The 17029-nt window shown below is 50.8% G+C and overlaps 2 protein-coding genes across 4 annotated transcripts; one reads left to right on the plus strand and one right to left on the minus strand.

Annotated features, from left to right (window-relative positions):
- Positions 1 to 1072: 1072 nt before the first annotated feature.
- Positions 1073 to 10911, minus strand: Polr2f (RNA polymerase II, I and III subunit F). The gene is made up of 5 exons (XM_026411471.1): positions 10772 to 10911; positions 8518 to 8587; positions 5996 to 6126; positions 1471 to 1542; positions 1073 to 1240 (listed from the first exon to the last, which is right to left on the minus strand). The coding sequence occupies exons 1-5, from the start codon at positions 10789 to 10791 to the stop codon at positions 1150 to 1152; spliced, it is 384 nt and encodes a 127-aa protein (XP_026267256.1). The 5' UTR covers positions 10792 to 10911; the 3' UTR covers positions 1073 to 1149.
- A 53-nt stretch (positions 10912 to 10964) lies between these two features.
- Positions 10965 to 16941, plus strand: C5H22orf23 (chromosome 5 C22orf23 homolog). 3 transcript variants are annotated; one of them, XM_026411447.2, is made up of 7 exons: positions 10965 to 11132; positions 11396 to 11506; positions 12960 to 13022; positions 15358 to 15540; positions 15767 to 15898; positions 15990 to 16090; positions 16233 to 16941. In XM_026411447.2, exons 2-7 carry the CDS (start codon positions 11422 to 11424, stop codon positions 16302 to 16304), a joined length of 636 nt encoding a protein of 211 aa, XP_026267232.1. In that variant the 5' UTR covers positions 10965 to 11132; positions 11396 to 11421; the 3' UTR covers positions 16305 to 16941. The 3 variants fall into 3 exon arrangements, with proteins under 3 accessions (XP_026267232.1, XP_077654389.1, XP_077654390.1); XM_077798263.1 differs by having other exon boundaries at positions 15990 to 16324; XM_077798264.1 differs by lacking the exon at positions 15767 to 15898 and having other exon boundaries at positions 15990 to 16324.
- The last annotated feature ends 88 nt before the right edge of the window (positions 16942 to 17029 follow it).

The following is a 17029-nucleotide window of genomic DNA, read 5'->3' on the forward strand; positions in this document are numbered from 1 at the left end:
CAGAGCTGAAATTTCAGCACCCAACTTGATTAAAGGATTCCATGGGCTTGGAGGAGGGTGGCAGGGGTGCGAAGTCCACCCTCCCTGAGTTAACCCTTCTCCAGAGCAGAAAACACCCCGCCCACACTTGCGGTCACTCATCCTTCCAACCTGGGCGCAACAGTGGGGGCCCTGCCTCTTTACAGAGGTGGGAGAGCCGGGCTCCTCCTCTTCCTGGAAGGCAGCTGGCAGTAGAAGGGAGGCTGGGCTGGACGCTTCGGGGACCCGATCTCCCCTCCTGCCTACTCCTGTCTATGTGGGTGTGCTGTACCCTTTCTCCTTACTCCCAGAAGCGGGGAGCCAGGTGGCAGGGCCTCCGGGCCAGGGTGAGCACTGTGGAGAAGAGCAGCAGCCCCGCTGGTACCTAGGCCAAGGAAGGGATGCCCCAGCTCCCTGCGAAGGCCCGAGGACCAGGAGCCCCCGAGAGGGAAAGGGTATCTTACAGCAGCGGGAAGGGCAGGGCACAGGTGTGGCAGGTCAGAGATGCGCCATGAAGGGCAGTGTGCGGCAGTGGCCTGAGAAGTGGGACAGAGTGAGGAGGATGAGCAGGTGCTCGGCCCTTGCTCCAGCTGCTGACTTGCCCAGCGGGGCTGCACGGGGAGGGTGGAGAGCCACGCCACCCCAAGCTTCCTGCTGGGGCGCTCTCCTGAAAGGGGATCTGACCTCGATAAGAGCTCCAGGCAGGTCCTTAGGAAACAATGGGTGGCTTGATGAGACCTGCTCTGTGATACTCCTGAGAAGGGAGAAGCCCCTGCAGCCAGTCCCCACTGGAAAGGAAATTGGGGGTTTCCCTGGCAACCAGCTCCCTGGGCACAAAGACTCGTCTGTCTCTGGGAAGGCAGCTGAGGTATCTCCCCTGCAGCCGCCTTTGCTCTGGTGAACGGGGAGATGGAGGGAGGGATGTGGGGGAGCCACAGGGGCCAAGGGCTGACAGCCCCAGGGCCACTGGTAAGTGCTGAGTGTGCGCTCCGGGTAGCAGGGTGGGAATGGGGAAGAAGCACAGGTGGCATCACACAGCTAGAGGAGCGGGGCGGAAGGTGGAACAGTTTATTATTTACACGTATAAAATGGGGACAGAAACTGGGTGTGGCCAGGTCAGGAGGCTCCAGCTCAGTCGGTGATGATGAGCTCGTCCACCCCCCAGTCTTCATAGCTCCCATCGGGCAGATAGCGGCGAATGATGATGGGGATCTTTCGGGCCCTGTGGCAGGGAAGAAGTCACAGTACATGAGAGATGGTGACTCCAGCGCTGCAGCAGAAGGAACAGTGTCGAGGTCCATGTCTCAGTGACGCCCTCCTCTCAGCTGGTCCCCTCGTTCCTCTCCCTCCTCCCTCCTGGTAGGCTGACTCTTGAATGGACCCCAGATCCTGGGAACAAGCACCAACTGCCCCGCCAGGGAAGCCCAAGAGGGGCCTGCCTAGGTGACTTACTTGAGCTCCTTCATGGCGATGAGCAAGGGGTCTGTCTCCCCCTCCAGCTCCACCATCACGGGGGCACACATCCTGCAGGCACAGGACAAGTGTCAGGAGAGATGGCAGGCACAGGGGGAAGGGCCCAGCGGGCAGCAAGGGCGGGACCAGCATCCCGGCCCTCACCTAGCAAGGTCACCTTCTAGGTAGGCAGGTGCGGTGGGGAGTGGCGCACAGGGCACTGCCAGAGGCTGCCCCCCGAGGGAAGAGAACGGACTCAGCAGATGGACTCCAACGTGCACATGTAAATGGTCCACAGACAAGTCACTTAACTTCCCTCCAGATCTCAGCATCCCCACTGCAAGATGAAGGAAACGACCCCTGCCTGGGTGAGGGCTCACTACACACCAGCTGCTGCTGCCCGCTCCTTTCATATACTATCTATGGGAAGTGAGCACTATTTTGATTTTCATTTTACTGACAATGAAACTGAGGCACAGAGAGGTCAGTAACTTGCCCTAGTTCACACAGCCAGGAAGTGGCAGAGCCAACATTTGAGCCCCACATGCTCTCCATGTAATAAGCTCAAGACCTATAAACTTAAGGTGTTATAAATGTGATAAGTGTAAGCCTTTATTACTAGGCCACATGACAATCATCATGTCAGCTCCCCCACCAAGAAAAGTGCCTGCTCCTACTGCAGACCCCAGTTCTGCGGCCATGGCAGAAAATGCCACCCACAAGTGCACTCTACCCTGACCACCCCAGCCAGCACCACGGCCCTGTCTCTGTGCCTAGCCCCGTTTTCCCGCTCTAGCATTCCCCGCTCTTCAGCCTGGCTCCTCCCAGCCTCCACAGACACTCATCGGCTCCCAGCCTATCTGGACTCCCCATGGCCACTAGGCCAGAAGTCAGTCTGCGCCCTGTTAACCTTTCAAGCCCTTCTTAGGCCACTTCCCCAAATTTACCCCACGTTCAAGCCATACCAACTACTACAGTTCCCTGGTGCTATGGCTTGACAGTGTCCCCCAAATTCATATGTCAATGGTATCTAGAGGTGGAACCTTTGGAAGGTAGTTAGTATTAGATGAAGTCATGAGGGTGGGCCCCATGATGGATGGCATTAGTGACTTTACAAGAGAAAAGAGGGCTGGGGCTCTGGCTCAGCTGTTATAGTGCTTGACTCGCATGCACAAGGCCCTGGGTTCAGTCCCCAAGCACCACAAAAAAATGAAATAAGTAAGAGGAAGAGCCCTGAGGTAGCCAGCACACTAGCTGTCCCACCACAGGACGCCCTCCGCCAGGTGAGGATGCAGCACAAGGCCCGCCCGACGTGGAGCCATGCTCTGGGACCTCCCTGCCTCCACAGCTGCAAGCCAAATGACCAGTAGACTACAGTTAAGGCCCCTGGACATTCACACAGTTTCTGTTCTGAGTCCTCCTCAAGCCCCTTCTCTGCACGCCAACATGGGAGCCAGAACACCTCCTGGAAATGCCCAGTGCACCTCCAGCACCCCACTCAGTGCACATGTTATTCTCTCTTCTCGCTGGAGCACTGTCCACAACAGACCATGAGCGGCTAGTGGCCCAGGACTCGTGATTCCCCACAGCGGGGACGGGGCAGGCCCCAGTTACTGCCTGGCCCAGAGCACAGGCTCCAAACACAAACAGGGGAAAACTGAGTCTAGGCTACTGCCTCTTCCAGGAAGTCCATCTTAATTATTCCAGCTTGAATTGGCACTAATGGATCCCGAATTACTAGGAGAGCAGGCTAAAAATACAGGCTCCAGGGTCCTTCTCCAGACCCTCTGAACAGAATCTCTCATAAAGGGGTCTGAGAATCTGCATTCACAAAGATACCCAAAGTACTCTGATAATCAGCCCACCAATTACTAATTTTATCACTAAACATTCTCATTTCTGTTACTTTCAAAAGCTTGAATATTTCTCAAGGACAGAAAACAAGCTTAACTTTCCCTATATCCTCTCTCAGTAAAAGTATTTAGCCAGGGGCAGGAAGCGAGCCTAAAACCCCAGCTACTGGAGAGGCCAAAGCAGGAGGATCGCAAGTTCCAGGACACCCTGGGAAACTTACCAAGACACTCTTCAAAATAAAAAATAAAAAGGGCTGGTATGTGGCTCAGTAGGAGCATGTGCTTAGCATGAGTAAGGCTCTGGGTTCAATCCCTAATACCAAGAAAAAAAATTCAACAAATGTCCCCAAAACATAAAGCTTTAAAGAATGTAGCAAAATGCTTGTCCTGACCTTCCTGCACCGTCTCCCTTTCAAGATATGAATAACTCAAGGCCATTCATCATCCAGCGCCCACCACAAGCCCACAATTTGCAAACTAGGGTGGACCCATAAGTAATCTATATCTCACTGTAGCCTCCGCATACACACGCCCCCTGTTTAGGAAGAGAGTATGAGCAACTTCACCAGCCACCAGGTGGTGCTAATGAACCAAATGGAAACTTCAGCACTTGAGTGCAAGGTCACAAGCCTGTCTGTCCAAGGGCACCAGATGGTGTCTTATCCCTTAACTGCAAGGAGCAACACAGAGTGCTCCATGCTGGACCATGCCTTGCTCCCCAAGAAAACCAAGACACTTGGACTTGGGAGTGATCTAGACGTTGGCTTCAACACTTTGAAGTGCTCCACACTACCCCACCAGATGAATGCCAGTGTCACTTGGGCTCTAGGGCATCTTTTACAGTGTTGTGCCCAGGCTACCCGCCGCCAGAACCCATAGCCATCTGCCTCTAACTAGACCTTTACTTGTGCCACTTCCTGCACCTGGGGTACCCACAAACCCACCTCCCTTTATCCATCCCTGCAGAAATGGGCATGCACCCTAAACCCTTCAAGGGCCCCCCCCTTTTCTGTACCCCTTCTAAAGTACCACCTATTTCTGCCCTGGGTTCTGCCTAGGTCCTCGCACAGGTCCAGCTCTCCTGCAGAAACACCCAGCAGGCTGGAAGTCACATCCTTACCACCTTCATCTCCCTGACAGGCACCGGCAGTTTCTCAGGGTCGAAGAGCTGACTGACTGCACATCTATAGTCTATTTGTTTGAAAAATAATTTAGGAAATATTCTTCCTGCTAGTTCATTTTAGCCTGGAGGAGTATGCCCTGCAGAGCAGCTTCCACAAGGGAAATAGATCCGTGTTTCCCTTGGGGCGGCCACCAGCCACCCAGGGCTGCTAACTACCTGGTAATGTGGCCAGTGAGACAGAAACCAAACTTCTTATTTTATTTGATCTTACTAAACTTAAATGGCCACATGGAACTAGAGGCTACCATAATTGATAGTGCAGGCCTGGAGGATCTGATCCCAATGGAACCAAAAGATATTGCACTGAATGTACGTTTCTCATCTCACTTAGAAATCAAGCAGTGCGACCAGGTAGGGGGGTTTTTGCTGAGAAACAGGTAAGAATATTGCCTTCCCCTAAAAACCTTTATCAAGGTAGACAGGGAGATCACAGGTGGTCACTGGACTAGGGGCTGGGGTTGTGGCTCAGTGGTAGAGTGCTCGTCTAGCATGCATGAGGCACTGGGTTCAATCCTCAGCACCACATAAAAATAAAATAAAGATATTGCTTAAAAAAAAAATGTCTAGTGCTAGACAGCATCGCCACTCCTCAGCACACAGGCCCTGCTTTGCCTCCTGGCCCGATTCCTTCCTTGAGCCCCTCTCCTCCAGACTCCCACAGCCCCCTGCACTAACCTGTCACAAGCTTGGTGTAGGGATTCCTTTCCTTGTCTCACATATCCCAGTGCATGACATTAGAGTACCACTAACACCACTGACCTCACACTGTCCCCTCCCTTACTCATGCCCAGGTAAGCCTGGGGAAAAAGGCCTGTGCCCAGCCTCTTCGAGAGGCCTGCTTGCTCAAAGACGCCTGCCAGCAGAAGATGCCACTGGTCTGTTCTCCATGTGGCTGAGACATCAGAGGCACAGGGAGGCCTGCACCGCTGTGCTCATTAGGTCACAGCCTGCTCTCCACCCAGCTACTGACTCTCCTTGGATCTTGTTCTTCTAAACTTGGCAAAGAAGGAAAGGCGGCTAACTGTCAAGTCCCTAAAGCCCATCACTATTCTGGGCTGTGATCTCCCTTGAATAAAGAACCAGTTAAATGCACAGGCCCTGGGTTTGAGCCCCAACACCAGGCAGGGAAAAAAAGGACCTGCTAAGTCCCAAGGGTGCTGGGGCAGCCCTCCTGACTACTGGCACACAATCAATCGTCTAGGGCTCTGAATTCACACTCTTGTTTTGCTTCACAACCTAACAGACATCCTCTAGCTGTTGTTCATTATTTTCCTCCTACAATGTTATTTGACTTCTCAGTTACTTCTCATGCTCTCCTATTGGATTACAGGCTTCTGAGGGATGAGTCTAGCACGATGCCTGGCATGCACTGTGTTCAGATCTGAGAGCAGGGAGGCTTTGTTTCCGAGTGCCAGGCTGGGCAGGATCGATAGCAGAGCATTCACTGTGGCCCACCCGTTGGAGAAGACAGTGAAGGGGCCACACTTACGCAATCTGAAGAGCTCGGGTGCCCAGCACTCGGGCTCGCTCATACTTGGTCATGTATGGGGTGGTGATTCGCTTCTGGTTGGCCTGCGGTCGCTCCCCAGAAGGAAGGATCTCGACGTTCTCCTGGCCCTCCTGGACACCAAGACCAAAAAGGAAAACTTCAGGGTACCTTCCTTGAGTGGAGGGAGGGTGAATGATGACCAACACCATTAATGCTTACTGGATGCCAAGAGCCATGCTACTGCTAGTACCTCATTAACCTCCATACCAACCTTATGAGGTAGGAATTATAGTCCCCATTCCAGAGGTCTGGAGAGTCAGCTAACATTGCCAAAATCTCAGACCCAGTAATACAGAAGAGGAATTATAAGTGGTATTCCAAAGCCCAGTTCCTCAACCAAAAGGGAGTGAAACAAAAAACTTCTAGGACCAGATGGGCTGGTCCCAGATTGGTTGCCCTATAAGAAGTCCATAAGCACACCCTAACCAGAAAGCTAGGCAAAAACACCCCTCTTTCAGATAGGGACACTGAGCCAGTGGGTCAAGTCAGGGTGGCGCAGGAAGAGTCATACATTCACACACTGAAGAGCTACTGATGATTGGGCAAGGTGGTGCATGCCCATAATCCCAGCAACTCGGGAGGCGGAGACAACAGGATCTGAGGCCAGCCTCATCCATTTAGTGAAGCCCTAAGCAACTCAGTGAGACCCTATACCAAAATAAAAGAGAAAAATGGCTGGGGATGTAGTGAGTGGTAAAGCACCCCTGGGTTCAATCCCCAGTGCTGAGAGCCACAGCCGAGTGACGCATGGCATTTTTGCCAGAATGGAGTGGTTGAGAGGTGACTGAGTGGTTGAGAGGTGACCAAGCCATTGAAATGATGATGGTTATGTCAGGCGGTATATTCAATTGTATATTAGACCCCTGCTGTCCGCCTGGGCACCCACTACTTTGGAGTTCTCTGGGGATTCCTGGGGATTCCTGGAGAGTTCGAGTTGGTTGGAGAAGTGCTGGAAGGATTTCTGGTTGGTGGCATTCCAGGGAGTTCGAATAATAAAGGAGTTCCTATTTTGAACCTACAGGTGCCTCCTGGCGGCTCGGTTATTTTGTGCCCAGATAGACTGCAGCACCCCAGTACCAAAAATAAAAAAATTTAAAATGAATAGATAAAAGGAAATGATGGTAACAGGACAGCAAGCAGAGCAGCACTAGGCGAGACACGGGCAGGGTGGCCAGCCACAGTCTCCTGCCAGGAAGCAAATGAAGAATGACATTTCAGCCAGGCTAAGGCACCAGGAGTGGAGAGACAGGCAGGACAGAGCACATCTAGGAGACACAATCAAAAGAACAGGGACAGAAAGGGGACCAAAGGGTAGAGAAAGCTTCTGACTCAAGTGAATAGATGGGTACCTGAGAGTGTCGGGCAGAGAAAGAAAATAAAAACAGAAGGGCTTCAGCTTCCAGACTGAAAAAAATTGAGGGATCTCTCTCCAGGAGACATGCAGCTCTTCTCTCTCCCTCAATCTTACAGGAAAGAAATTTTTTATCCTCAAAACTGGCAATCCATCCATCTAGCTGCTCCAGTCGGAAAACAACTGGGAGGCATCTGACTTTCTCAGTTTCATATCCAACCCACTAAAATCTCTCTTCTGTCTTCTCATCACTTACTCTACCATCACCCACATCTAATCCCTGGGCCACTCACCTGGAGGTCCCTGATTGGTCTTTCTCTCTTGTCCCTAACACACTCCTTACTCTTGGAATTTTTGTTTTGTTTTCTGTCTATTTATCTGGGTGTAGGGATTGAGCCCAGGACCTTATGTGTGCCAGGCCAGCACTCTGCCATTCAGCCACATGCCCAGCCCACTTCTCACTCTTCTTGAAGTCAGAATGCTGAATTCCTTTTTTTTTTTTTTGGTACTAGGGATTGAACTCAGAGGCATTTGACCACTGAGCCACATCCCCAGCCCTATTTTGTATTTTTAAATATTTAGAGACAGGGTCTCACTGAGTTAGCACCTCGCTTTTGAATTCATGATCCTCCTGCCTCAACCTTCTGAGCTGCTGGGATTACATGTGTGAGCTACCACACCCAGCCCAGAATGTTGCATTCTAAAATGAAAACTGGATTGTGCCAGTCCTAGCTCAAAACTTGGCTTCCTACTGGCATTAGGCTCCAAAATCCTGCCTGATCTTGGCCCTGCTTACCTATGCAGCCTTATCCCAGGCCACTTGCCCTCATGCTCCCTATAGAGCCCCAACTTGCAGAGCACCTGTCAGATAATAAATATTCAGCACATTTGCTGAATAAATGACAGCGATGTTTCAATATTAGTTTGGGGCTATAGACCAAATGGGCCCCACAGGATCGCTCTGCTACCCAGGACTGAAACACTTCAACTGGGAATGACTATGGCAGTATCCTGGACCACAAAGAAGAGTCAGAACAATTAGACAATTATCACCTGCCTTGCCATCTGGCAGCTGAGCTGTAGAGGTAGGAGCCTAAGGCTGAATACTCACCTCCTCAGCATTCTCCAAGTCATCTAGCCCTTCATCCTCCTCCACATCATCAAAGTCATCACCATCAAAACTGTTCAGGAAAAGAGATCAGTCACTTAGAACCTTATCAGAATCAAAGAAGTAGAGCCAGGGACTGAGGTGTACATCTGTAATCCCAATGGCTCGGGAAGCTGAGGCAGGAGAGTCACAGGTTTGAAGCAAACCTCAGCAACTTAAGACTGTAAGCAACCTAGTAAGACCCTGTCTAAAAAAAAAAAAAAAAGAAGAAGAAGAAGAAGAAGAAGAAGGCTGGGGATGATGGGGATGGGGCTCAGTGGTTAAGCACCACTGTGTTCAATCCCTGGTACCATTAAAAAAAAAAAAAAAAAAAGTCAAAGAGTCAGTGATCTGAATATCTCAGCTGATCTGTAGGTGGCACTTGATAACTATCTACTTGATGATCAAATCAAACTTTTGTCTCATTTTACTCCTTCAATCTTACCCCATCGGTCCCCCAAATTTTGCTAAGACTCATTCGGCATCACTGTTTCCTTCTCTACTGAATTACATTTATTTATTTATTTTTTTTTTTTTAGAGAGTGAGAGAGGAGAGAGAGAGAGAGAGAGAGAGAGAGAGAATTTTTTTTTTTTTTAATATTTATTTTTTTTTAGTTCTCGGCGGACACAACATCTTTGTTGGTATGTGGTGCTGAGGATCGAACCCGGGCCGCACGCATGCCAGGCGAGCGCGCTACCGCTTGAGCCACATCCCCAGCCCTGAATTACATTTAAACATAGTTATTTCCTCATCTTTTTTTTTTTTTTTTAACCCGGAATTGAACCCAGGTGCAACCCCTGGGCCACATTCCCAGCCCTTTTTTAAAAATATCTTATTTAGAGACAGGGTCTTGCTAAGTTGCTGAGGCTGTTTTTGATTTTGTGATCCTCCTGTTTCAGCCTCCCAAGTCACTGGGATTATAGGCATGCACCACTGCAGCCAACTATATCCCCACCTTAAAAAAACAAAACAAAACAAAAAACTTATTTGAAACTGGGGAATACACTTCAGTGGTAGTGTGTACAGCATGCATGAAGCCCTGGGGTTCCATCCCCAATACCAAAAACAAACAAACAAACAAAACCCCCCAAACCCCACAACAAACCCAACAATAAAACCCACCTTTCTTTTCTTTTTCCTCCCTTCCACAATCCTAATCCCAAGTGCTCTCTTGGTGCAAAATCTGTGACAAAGCTGTTCAACTTCACTGTCCCCAATTTCTCTCTCCCTTCTATCATAATCTTACTACAAGCTGGGTGTAGTGGTACATGCCTATGATCCTAGAGACTGAAACAGGAGGATCACAGACTTGAGGCCAGGCTCAACAATTCAGAAGAACCTTGGTAATTTAGTGAGGTTCTGTCTCAAATTTAAAAAGGAGTTGGGGGCTGGGGTTGTGGCTCAGAGGTAGAGTGCTCGCTTAGCATGCGTGAGGCACTGGGTTCAAATCCTCAGCACCACATAAAATAAAGATATTGCGTCCACCTATAACTAAAAAATATTTTTTTCTTTAAAAAAAGGAGTGGGGATGTGGCTTAGCAGTAGAGCCCCTGGGTTCGATCCTCAGTATCAATTCCTCCCCCGCCCCCACCCGCAGGGTGCGGTGGCGCACGCCTATCATCCCAGGGGCTTGGGAGGCTGGGGCAGGAGGATCGTGAGTTCAAAGCCAGCCTCGGCAACGGCGAGGTACTAAGCAACTCGATGAGACCCTGTCTCTAAATAAAATACAAAATAGGGCTGGGGATGTGGGTCGGTGGTCAAGTGCCCCTGAGTTCAATCCCAGGTACAAAAAAAGAAAAAATCCGGAATTTAAACCCACTTCTCACTACCTCTGCTACATCACCCGGTCCCGGCGCACACACCATCCTCTGGAGGCCTCTCACTTGCTACTTCCACTGCTACGACCCCCGGAGGGTCTGCCTATGGGTCTGTCCCTCTTCCAGAAAGGGAGCGCCTGGAGAGCGGGGGTCCACTTAATTCATCTCAATATATTAATCCCACCCTCGACACAGTGGTGCACTGCTCGGTGCAGTCTGCTGGAACTCAGCTTTCCCGCTGCTCCACTCTGTCGCTGCCCAGCTTCGGGCCGGTGCACGCTCCAGTGCCGGCCCCTGGACACACCGCGCGACGCCAGGTTCCCCACCCGCCTTCGTCCAGGCCCCGCCTCACCCGTCCCTCCCGAGGTTCCAGCGAAGGCCGTTCCACTCCCGCACTCACTTGTCCTCGTTGTCTGACATGACGCCCTTTGCTTCAGTGACCCAGGTCCCTGTCCTGACCCGCGCGCAGAGCCACAGGTAGTGACCCTCCGCCCAGCGTGTGACCCGCGTATCCTGCGCCTGCGCCTGCGCCTGCGCCGTGACCCCGAGGAAACCACTTCCGGGAAGCCGGAGGCGCAGCAGAAATGCGCACGCGCCGCGTGGGCTGATGGTTACCATAGTAACCAGAGCCGCGGGCTGCGGCACTCGTGCCTGGAATTCCGCAGCTTTTGTGCCCCGCGCCCGCGCGAGAGCGGTGGTCACTCGGAGCCCGCCAGCCGCTCTGCATGAGGAGGGGACACCAGCGGGGGCCTAACAATAGGGTGAGGTTTCAGTTTTATCCTGTCACCCAATGGGGACCTCGGCTATCTTAAAGATGTGTCCTCCCGAGGGGATTCACCTGCCGCAGGCACCGGGGGTCAGGATAAGGGCTCTGTTATCTAGCGTGGGTGGAGGTTAGGGGATCGGCCCTGTCGCAGTATTAACTTGGGTGTCCCAGTTGACCCCACTCCCAGAGGGTGGGGGTGAAGGAGCAGAGATTGGGACTGGGAAACAGGGGGTGTGCGCGTGTGTCTTTCTCTTCTAGGCCCTGCCGTGGCCTCACAGAACAGAATGGAGGCAGTGACCAAAGAAACAGCGTTCCGGCGCTGCCCCAAGTCGGCTGCTTATACCCCAGAGACCCGCAAGCTGCTCAAAGGTGAGTGTGTTAAGAGGACACAGGTCAGGGAGCAGTAGTAGCAGTTACCCTGTGTAACTCTGTTCTCCTCTACTCTACATGACCTGTGGCTGGGGGACACAGTGGCTATTCTCTTACGAACAAGGATCCTGGGGTTCAGAAAGGTTCAGTGTGCTACTGCTGACCAGGAGCTAAAAGTCAAAGAAATAAGAATTTTGGAGTAGTTTATTTCTATGCATTCTTTACCTCCCACTCTCAGTGTTCCCCAGGAATCCTTATCTCCTCCCCATACCACCACAGTGGGACCAGTGGTTAAGTACCCTCAAAGAACCCAATCTCCCTACACTGGGTTCAGCACAACCTATAGCTAGATATTTAGTGTCCCATGTATACCTCTAGATAGTGGATTCCATCAGGCAGGGAGTGTGTCAGTTTCTGCTCACAGTTGTAGCTCTAGCCCCTGACACATGATTGAACAAGTATTCATTCACTCCACAACAACAAAATGTTTAAGCCTACTCTGTACTTTGGGCACTGTTCTAGATGCTGGGGATATAGCAGTAAAAAAAAAAAAAAAAAAAGCTGTAAAAAAATTCTTGCTCTTATAGAGCTAAGAGTTTAGTAGCATAATAAATAATAAATAAAATTTAGGACTAGGGTGTAGTTCAGTGGTAGGGCATGTGCTTAGTATGCACGAGGCCCTGGTTTTGATCCCTAGCATGTGCACACAGGTGTGCATACCACACACACAAAACTTAGCCATTGCCTGGAGATGTAGCTCAGTAGTAGAGCCCTTATCTGGAATACACAAGCCCTGGGTTCAATCTCCAGTACTGAAACAAATTTAAAAAAAAAAAAAACAGCCAGAGCCAAGCATGGTACCACACACCTGTAATCCCAGCCCTCAAGTGGCTGAGGCAAGAGGATTGTAGGTTGAGGGCAGCCTTGGACAACTTAACAAGACCCTGTCTCAAAAATAAAAACAGGGGCTGGAGTTGTGGCTCAGAGGTAGAGTGCTTACCTAGCATGTGTGAGGCACTGGGTTCAATTCTCAGCAACACAAAAAGTAAAATAAAGACATCGTGTCCACCTATAACTAAAAAATAAATGTGAAAAAAAAAATAAAAGTAAAAACAGGGATGCAGCTCAGGGGTAGAAGAGCCCAGGGTTCAATCCCCAGTACCACAAGAGAAGAAAATGGAGCAAGAAAGGGAGGGGGGTGGGGGCTGGGGCTGGGGCTCAGCAGTAGAGCATCTGCCTAGCACATGCCAGGCCCTGGGTTCGATCCCCAGCACCACATAAAGATAAATAAAATAATGGTGTTGTGTCCAGCTACAACTAAAAGAAAAATTAAATGAACATAAAAAGAGAGAGGAAGAGTGCAGTGCAGAATGGAGTAGGAGAAGATACAGTTGCAGTATACAGTGAAATCATCTGCTGCAGCTCAGCCTCATGCAAGTGCTTTATTTTGCAGAGATGATGAAGGAATCCAAACTAACCAGCTTCCAGCAGCGCTACCTCACGGACACTATGAAAAGTAAGAGGTGTTCAGTCCACAGAAGCTTCCTGGGTGGAGGGATTGGGGACACTCCCCCTTCCTCCTCACCCCCAGTATTGGGGACTGAAACCAGAGTCTCACAAAGTTACTGAGGCTGGCTTCAGATTTGTGATTCTCCTGCCTCAGTCTCCTGAGTTGCTGGGATTCCATGCACCACCACACCTGGCTTGGGGCCACATTTTTAAAGCTCCTCCATGTTAAGGGGGACAGAACCTCATTTTAAAAGGAAAAAAAAATGAATACATAGTATTCCTGATCCCAAATCCTTGGGAATTGACCTTTTGTGTGGCCTTTGCTACTTTTGACATGAGTCAGGCACAATAAGCCCCCTACAGGCAGGCTGTCACTGACCTTCCTAAGAAACTGTGGCCTAAGCAAGACTCCCTTCCCATCCACAACAGCCTCAGCACTGGGGTGTCTGCAGTCTGCATGTCTGAGGCAAGAGGATCAGCCTGAACAATTTAGCAAGACCCTCTCAAAATAAAAAGGGCTGGGGATATAGCTGATGGGTATAGCTCTCCTGGGGAGAGAGAGGTGGGGGGACATGCCAGAAGGCCCAAGCTTGCAGAATTTGCTTGATCTACCAAAACTGTCGCCTTCTCTAAAGATGACGAGGGCACCTAATCCCCCTCACAAGCAAAGAGGAATGTCAGAGGCAAATATGGACAGGGAAGCTCTGTTCACCAAGTCAGGGGTCAGATCTCCTTCCTCATTGTGGACAAGGACAAGGCTAGTGCCATCACATGTTTCAGTCACATAACCTCCACATGCAGCAGTCTGATAGTATGGTGTCTCCTGTTAGCATAACCATAGAGAATGTGCTAGAAGTCCCACTGAAAGTCAATACTGTCAGACCAAAGACTGTCTCCTTTGTTCAGCACGGTAACCCAGCACCTAGGGCAGGTGCATGATTCGTACTGAACTGCTGGTTACATCAGTGGTTGGCCAACACAAGTGACTGCTTTGCCTAGCAGCCTCGTTCTCCTTAGATGTTTTATTTTTTAAAATTTGCCTTCAAGTCTGGGTGTTGAGCCTGGCTTCTCTTGGAGTTCCTCCCCTACTTTTCTTCTCCTAACCAAATCCTACCAGTTGCTTTGAGCCTTAGTTCAAATACTGCTGCAAGCCACAAATCCCTCCCCTGGAAGGCCACAATTCCTTAGGCCATAAATTTTTGTTGAGAAGGGGCCAAAGGAAGAGGTTGAACTGGAGAGTGGGAGGTGTGAAGGACACACTGGGAATCAGCGTTTCTTCAGGGCTAGAGCCCTGGGTAGAGGGCCTGGGAAAGGAAGGTCTGTCCTTGCACTTTTGGGAGTTATCCTCGACTCCCCTTTCTCCCAAACCCCACATCCGCCCTTTCTACAGGACCTTCAAACCATGTCCCGACCATCCCTCCCACCTCCCCGCTGGCTGCCATGGCTGCACACTCCCCGAGTGGCTCCCAGCTGCCCTTCCTCCTCCGCCCTCAGCCCTGGGCTTCAGATTTTCAACAGCAGCCACAGAGGGCATGTCTTTTTCTCAGAACCCTCCAACTGGGCTGGGGTTGTGGCTCAGCAGTAGAGCACTTGTCTAGCACGTGTGAGGCACTGGGTTCAATCCTCAGCACCACAGAAAAATACATAAAATAAAGGCATGCTGTCCATCTACAACTAAAAAAAACAAAATGGGGTGGAGGAGAGAAGGGGCCCAGTGACCAGATAGGAGAGACACTTGGATGGCCTGGGGGAGGAGCCCAGGCATGGGGCAACAGGGGGGATGTAGAGCAGGTGGCATTTGTGTCTATTACCATCCAAACTGTTCCCACTAGTCCGTGGACCAAGCAAAGGGAAAACAGAAATAAAAACACCAGGACAAAGACGCAGTGTACAGAGTGTTTATTGCAGCATTGTTTGTAGTAGTAAAAAACCAACCAACAGAAAACCTGGAAACAAGTTGAACTTCCAAAACTAGGAGACTAACTGAATAAATAAGGTAACCATTCTAATGACTAGTATATAGCTATAAAAAATAAGTTATATATAAACAGATTTTTCTGGAAAGATGTCCACAATAAATGGTTATGTGAAAAGGGACTGTTATTGACTATTATACAATATGATCCAGTGTTTGAAAAAAGAATCTTATGTGCACATGAAAAATATATGCACACATCTTTGAGCATGTTTATATAAGCATCAAAAAGCAAAGAGACCACCAAATTGTTCCCACCGCTCACTGTAGAGGGGTGGGCTTAGTGGGGATAAGAAGATTCTGCTGCACCATTTGACTAGTAAGATGAAGAGAAAAAAAAAAAGCCACGAGACCCTTCCACCCCCAGGAGGAGACCCTTTGCCCCTACAGTGCAATCCGACATCCAGCCAGCAAGGCTCACCTTCCAAACAGCTGCCACCAGCCACCCACCTGCCTCCTGCCCTGGCAGCCCGGTCTCGCCTCCGGCCTGCCAGCATGTGCCGAGCCAACGGGGCCTACAGCCGTGAGCAGTTCAAGCCTCGAGCCACCAGTGAGTTGAAGCCACCCACTTTGGTTGGGGACTCTCCTCTGGGGACGGGGTGGGGGGGTGTTTGGAGACTATCTCAACTTGACAAGCTCAGGAGCACCCAGGAGGGAGGCTGCTGGGTCTGCACACCTGTCCCTTGCCAGACAGGCTGTAGCTCGATGCGTGCCCCCCTGGACATGCAACCGGAGAGAGCTTTATGCCTCAACTAGGCCATTTGGGGGCCCTACAGGAGATCTGGAAAAGGAGAAGCAAAGACTCCAAACTATCTTTGCCACCGGGAAGGACCTGGCAGAATGGAAAAGAAAGGCAGCCCCTGTGCCGCAGCAGGACCCAGCTCCTGAGCCCGACCGCTTTGAAGAACGTGAGCCCCTGGGGCAGGGGCAGAACCACTCCTCCCCCACTACACCCCCTTCATAGAGCCCCCTGCCCTGACACCCCGTTCCTCTGTCTAGTTGTGAAGGAAGTCCAGGAGAGGAAGGAATTCCTGGATGCCATGGAGGCCCTGGGGCAGGGCAAGAAGTACCAAGGAATCATCCTGGCTGAAATCTCCCAGGTAGGAGGAGCCAGGAAAGCGGGGAGGGGCGGGCCCAGAGTCAGAGTGAGGAGAAACCCCAGTCTCGGAGTTGAGCCACAGCTCATCCTGATGCTCCTCAAGTTCTTAACCTGATACCAACTTCCCCTGCTGCCCTTCGCAGAAACTACGGGAAATGGAAGACATCGACCGCAGAAGGAGTGAGGAACTTAGGGAGGCTCTTGCCACCACTTAGTCAGAGGCGGCAGGGCAGCTCACACTGGACCGCCGCAGCCCGCCCCTGTGCCAACCACGTCATCCAGGCCAGCCACTCATGTCAGATGGCTGCCCAGCATGGCACTGTCATAGAGTGCAGATGCTGCTCAGGGATGCTGGGGACTACGGGTGGGGTCTCAGAGCCACCCAATGACAGGGCTTCAGATCTTCTGGGGACAGACACAGCAACAGTGAAGGCCCAAGTCTCACCACCTTGGAAGTGCGTCTGAGGGCATCTGTGGCTCTCTTCCCACCACCTCCAGCTCCTGTTCCTGCTTAGTTAGTTTCTAGACTTGGGGATGAAGACGAGCCTTCCCTCCCGCCTGTCTTGGGATCTACTTATTTGATGACTTAAAGCCTTGGCAAATATTTAACAACAGTGATTAATTGGCCAATAAAACACATTTAACGTGGGTCATTACACGTACCACCTTGTTTTCACAGGGATAACGCTTATTTGCACAGAGTTAGACTTTGTCCAACATGGACGGTTTCTAGTTGCCTGTTTGCACATTTCAAGAGGAAATGGGACTGACACTCTTGAGTACCCCATGGCCAGTAGCCATGGCAGGTGAACTTCAGTTAATGATCTCAACAGACGGCGTGAGGCTTCATCACCCCTTGGGAAAAAACTAAGGTTCAAGGGCGTTTAACTAGTGAACAGCCTTCTCAGGATTAAAAGTTACTTTAGGTCTAAATACAGAC

The sequence above is a fragment of the Urocitellus parryii genome, chromosome 5 (assembly GCF_045843805.1).
Source record: "Urocitellus parryii isolate mUroPar1 chromosome 5, mUroPar1.hap1, whole genome shotgun sequence".
Taxonomy (NCBI): Eukaryota; Metazoa; Chordata; class Mammalia; order Rodentia; family Sciuridae; genus Urocitellus; species Urocitellus parryii.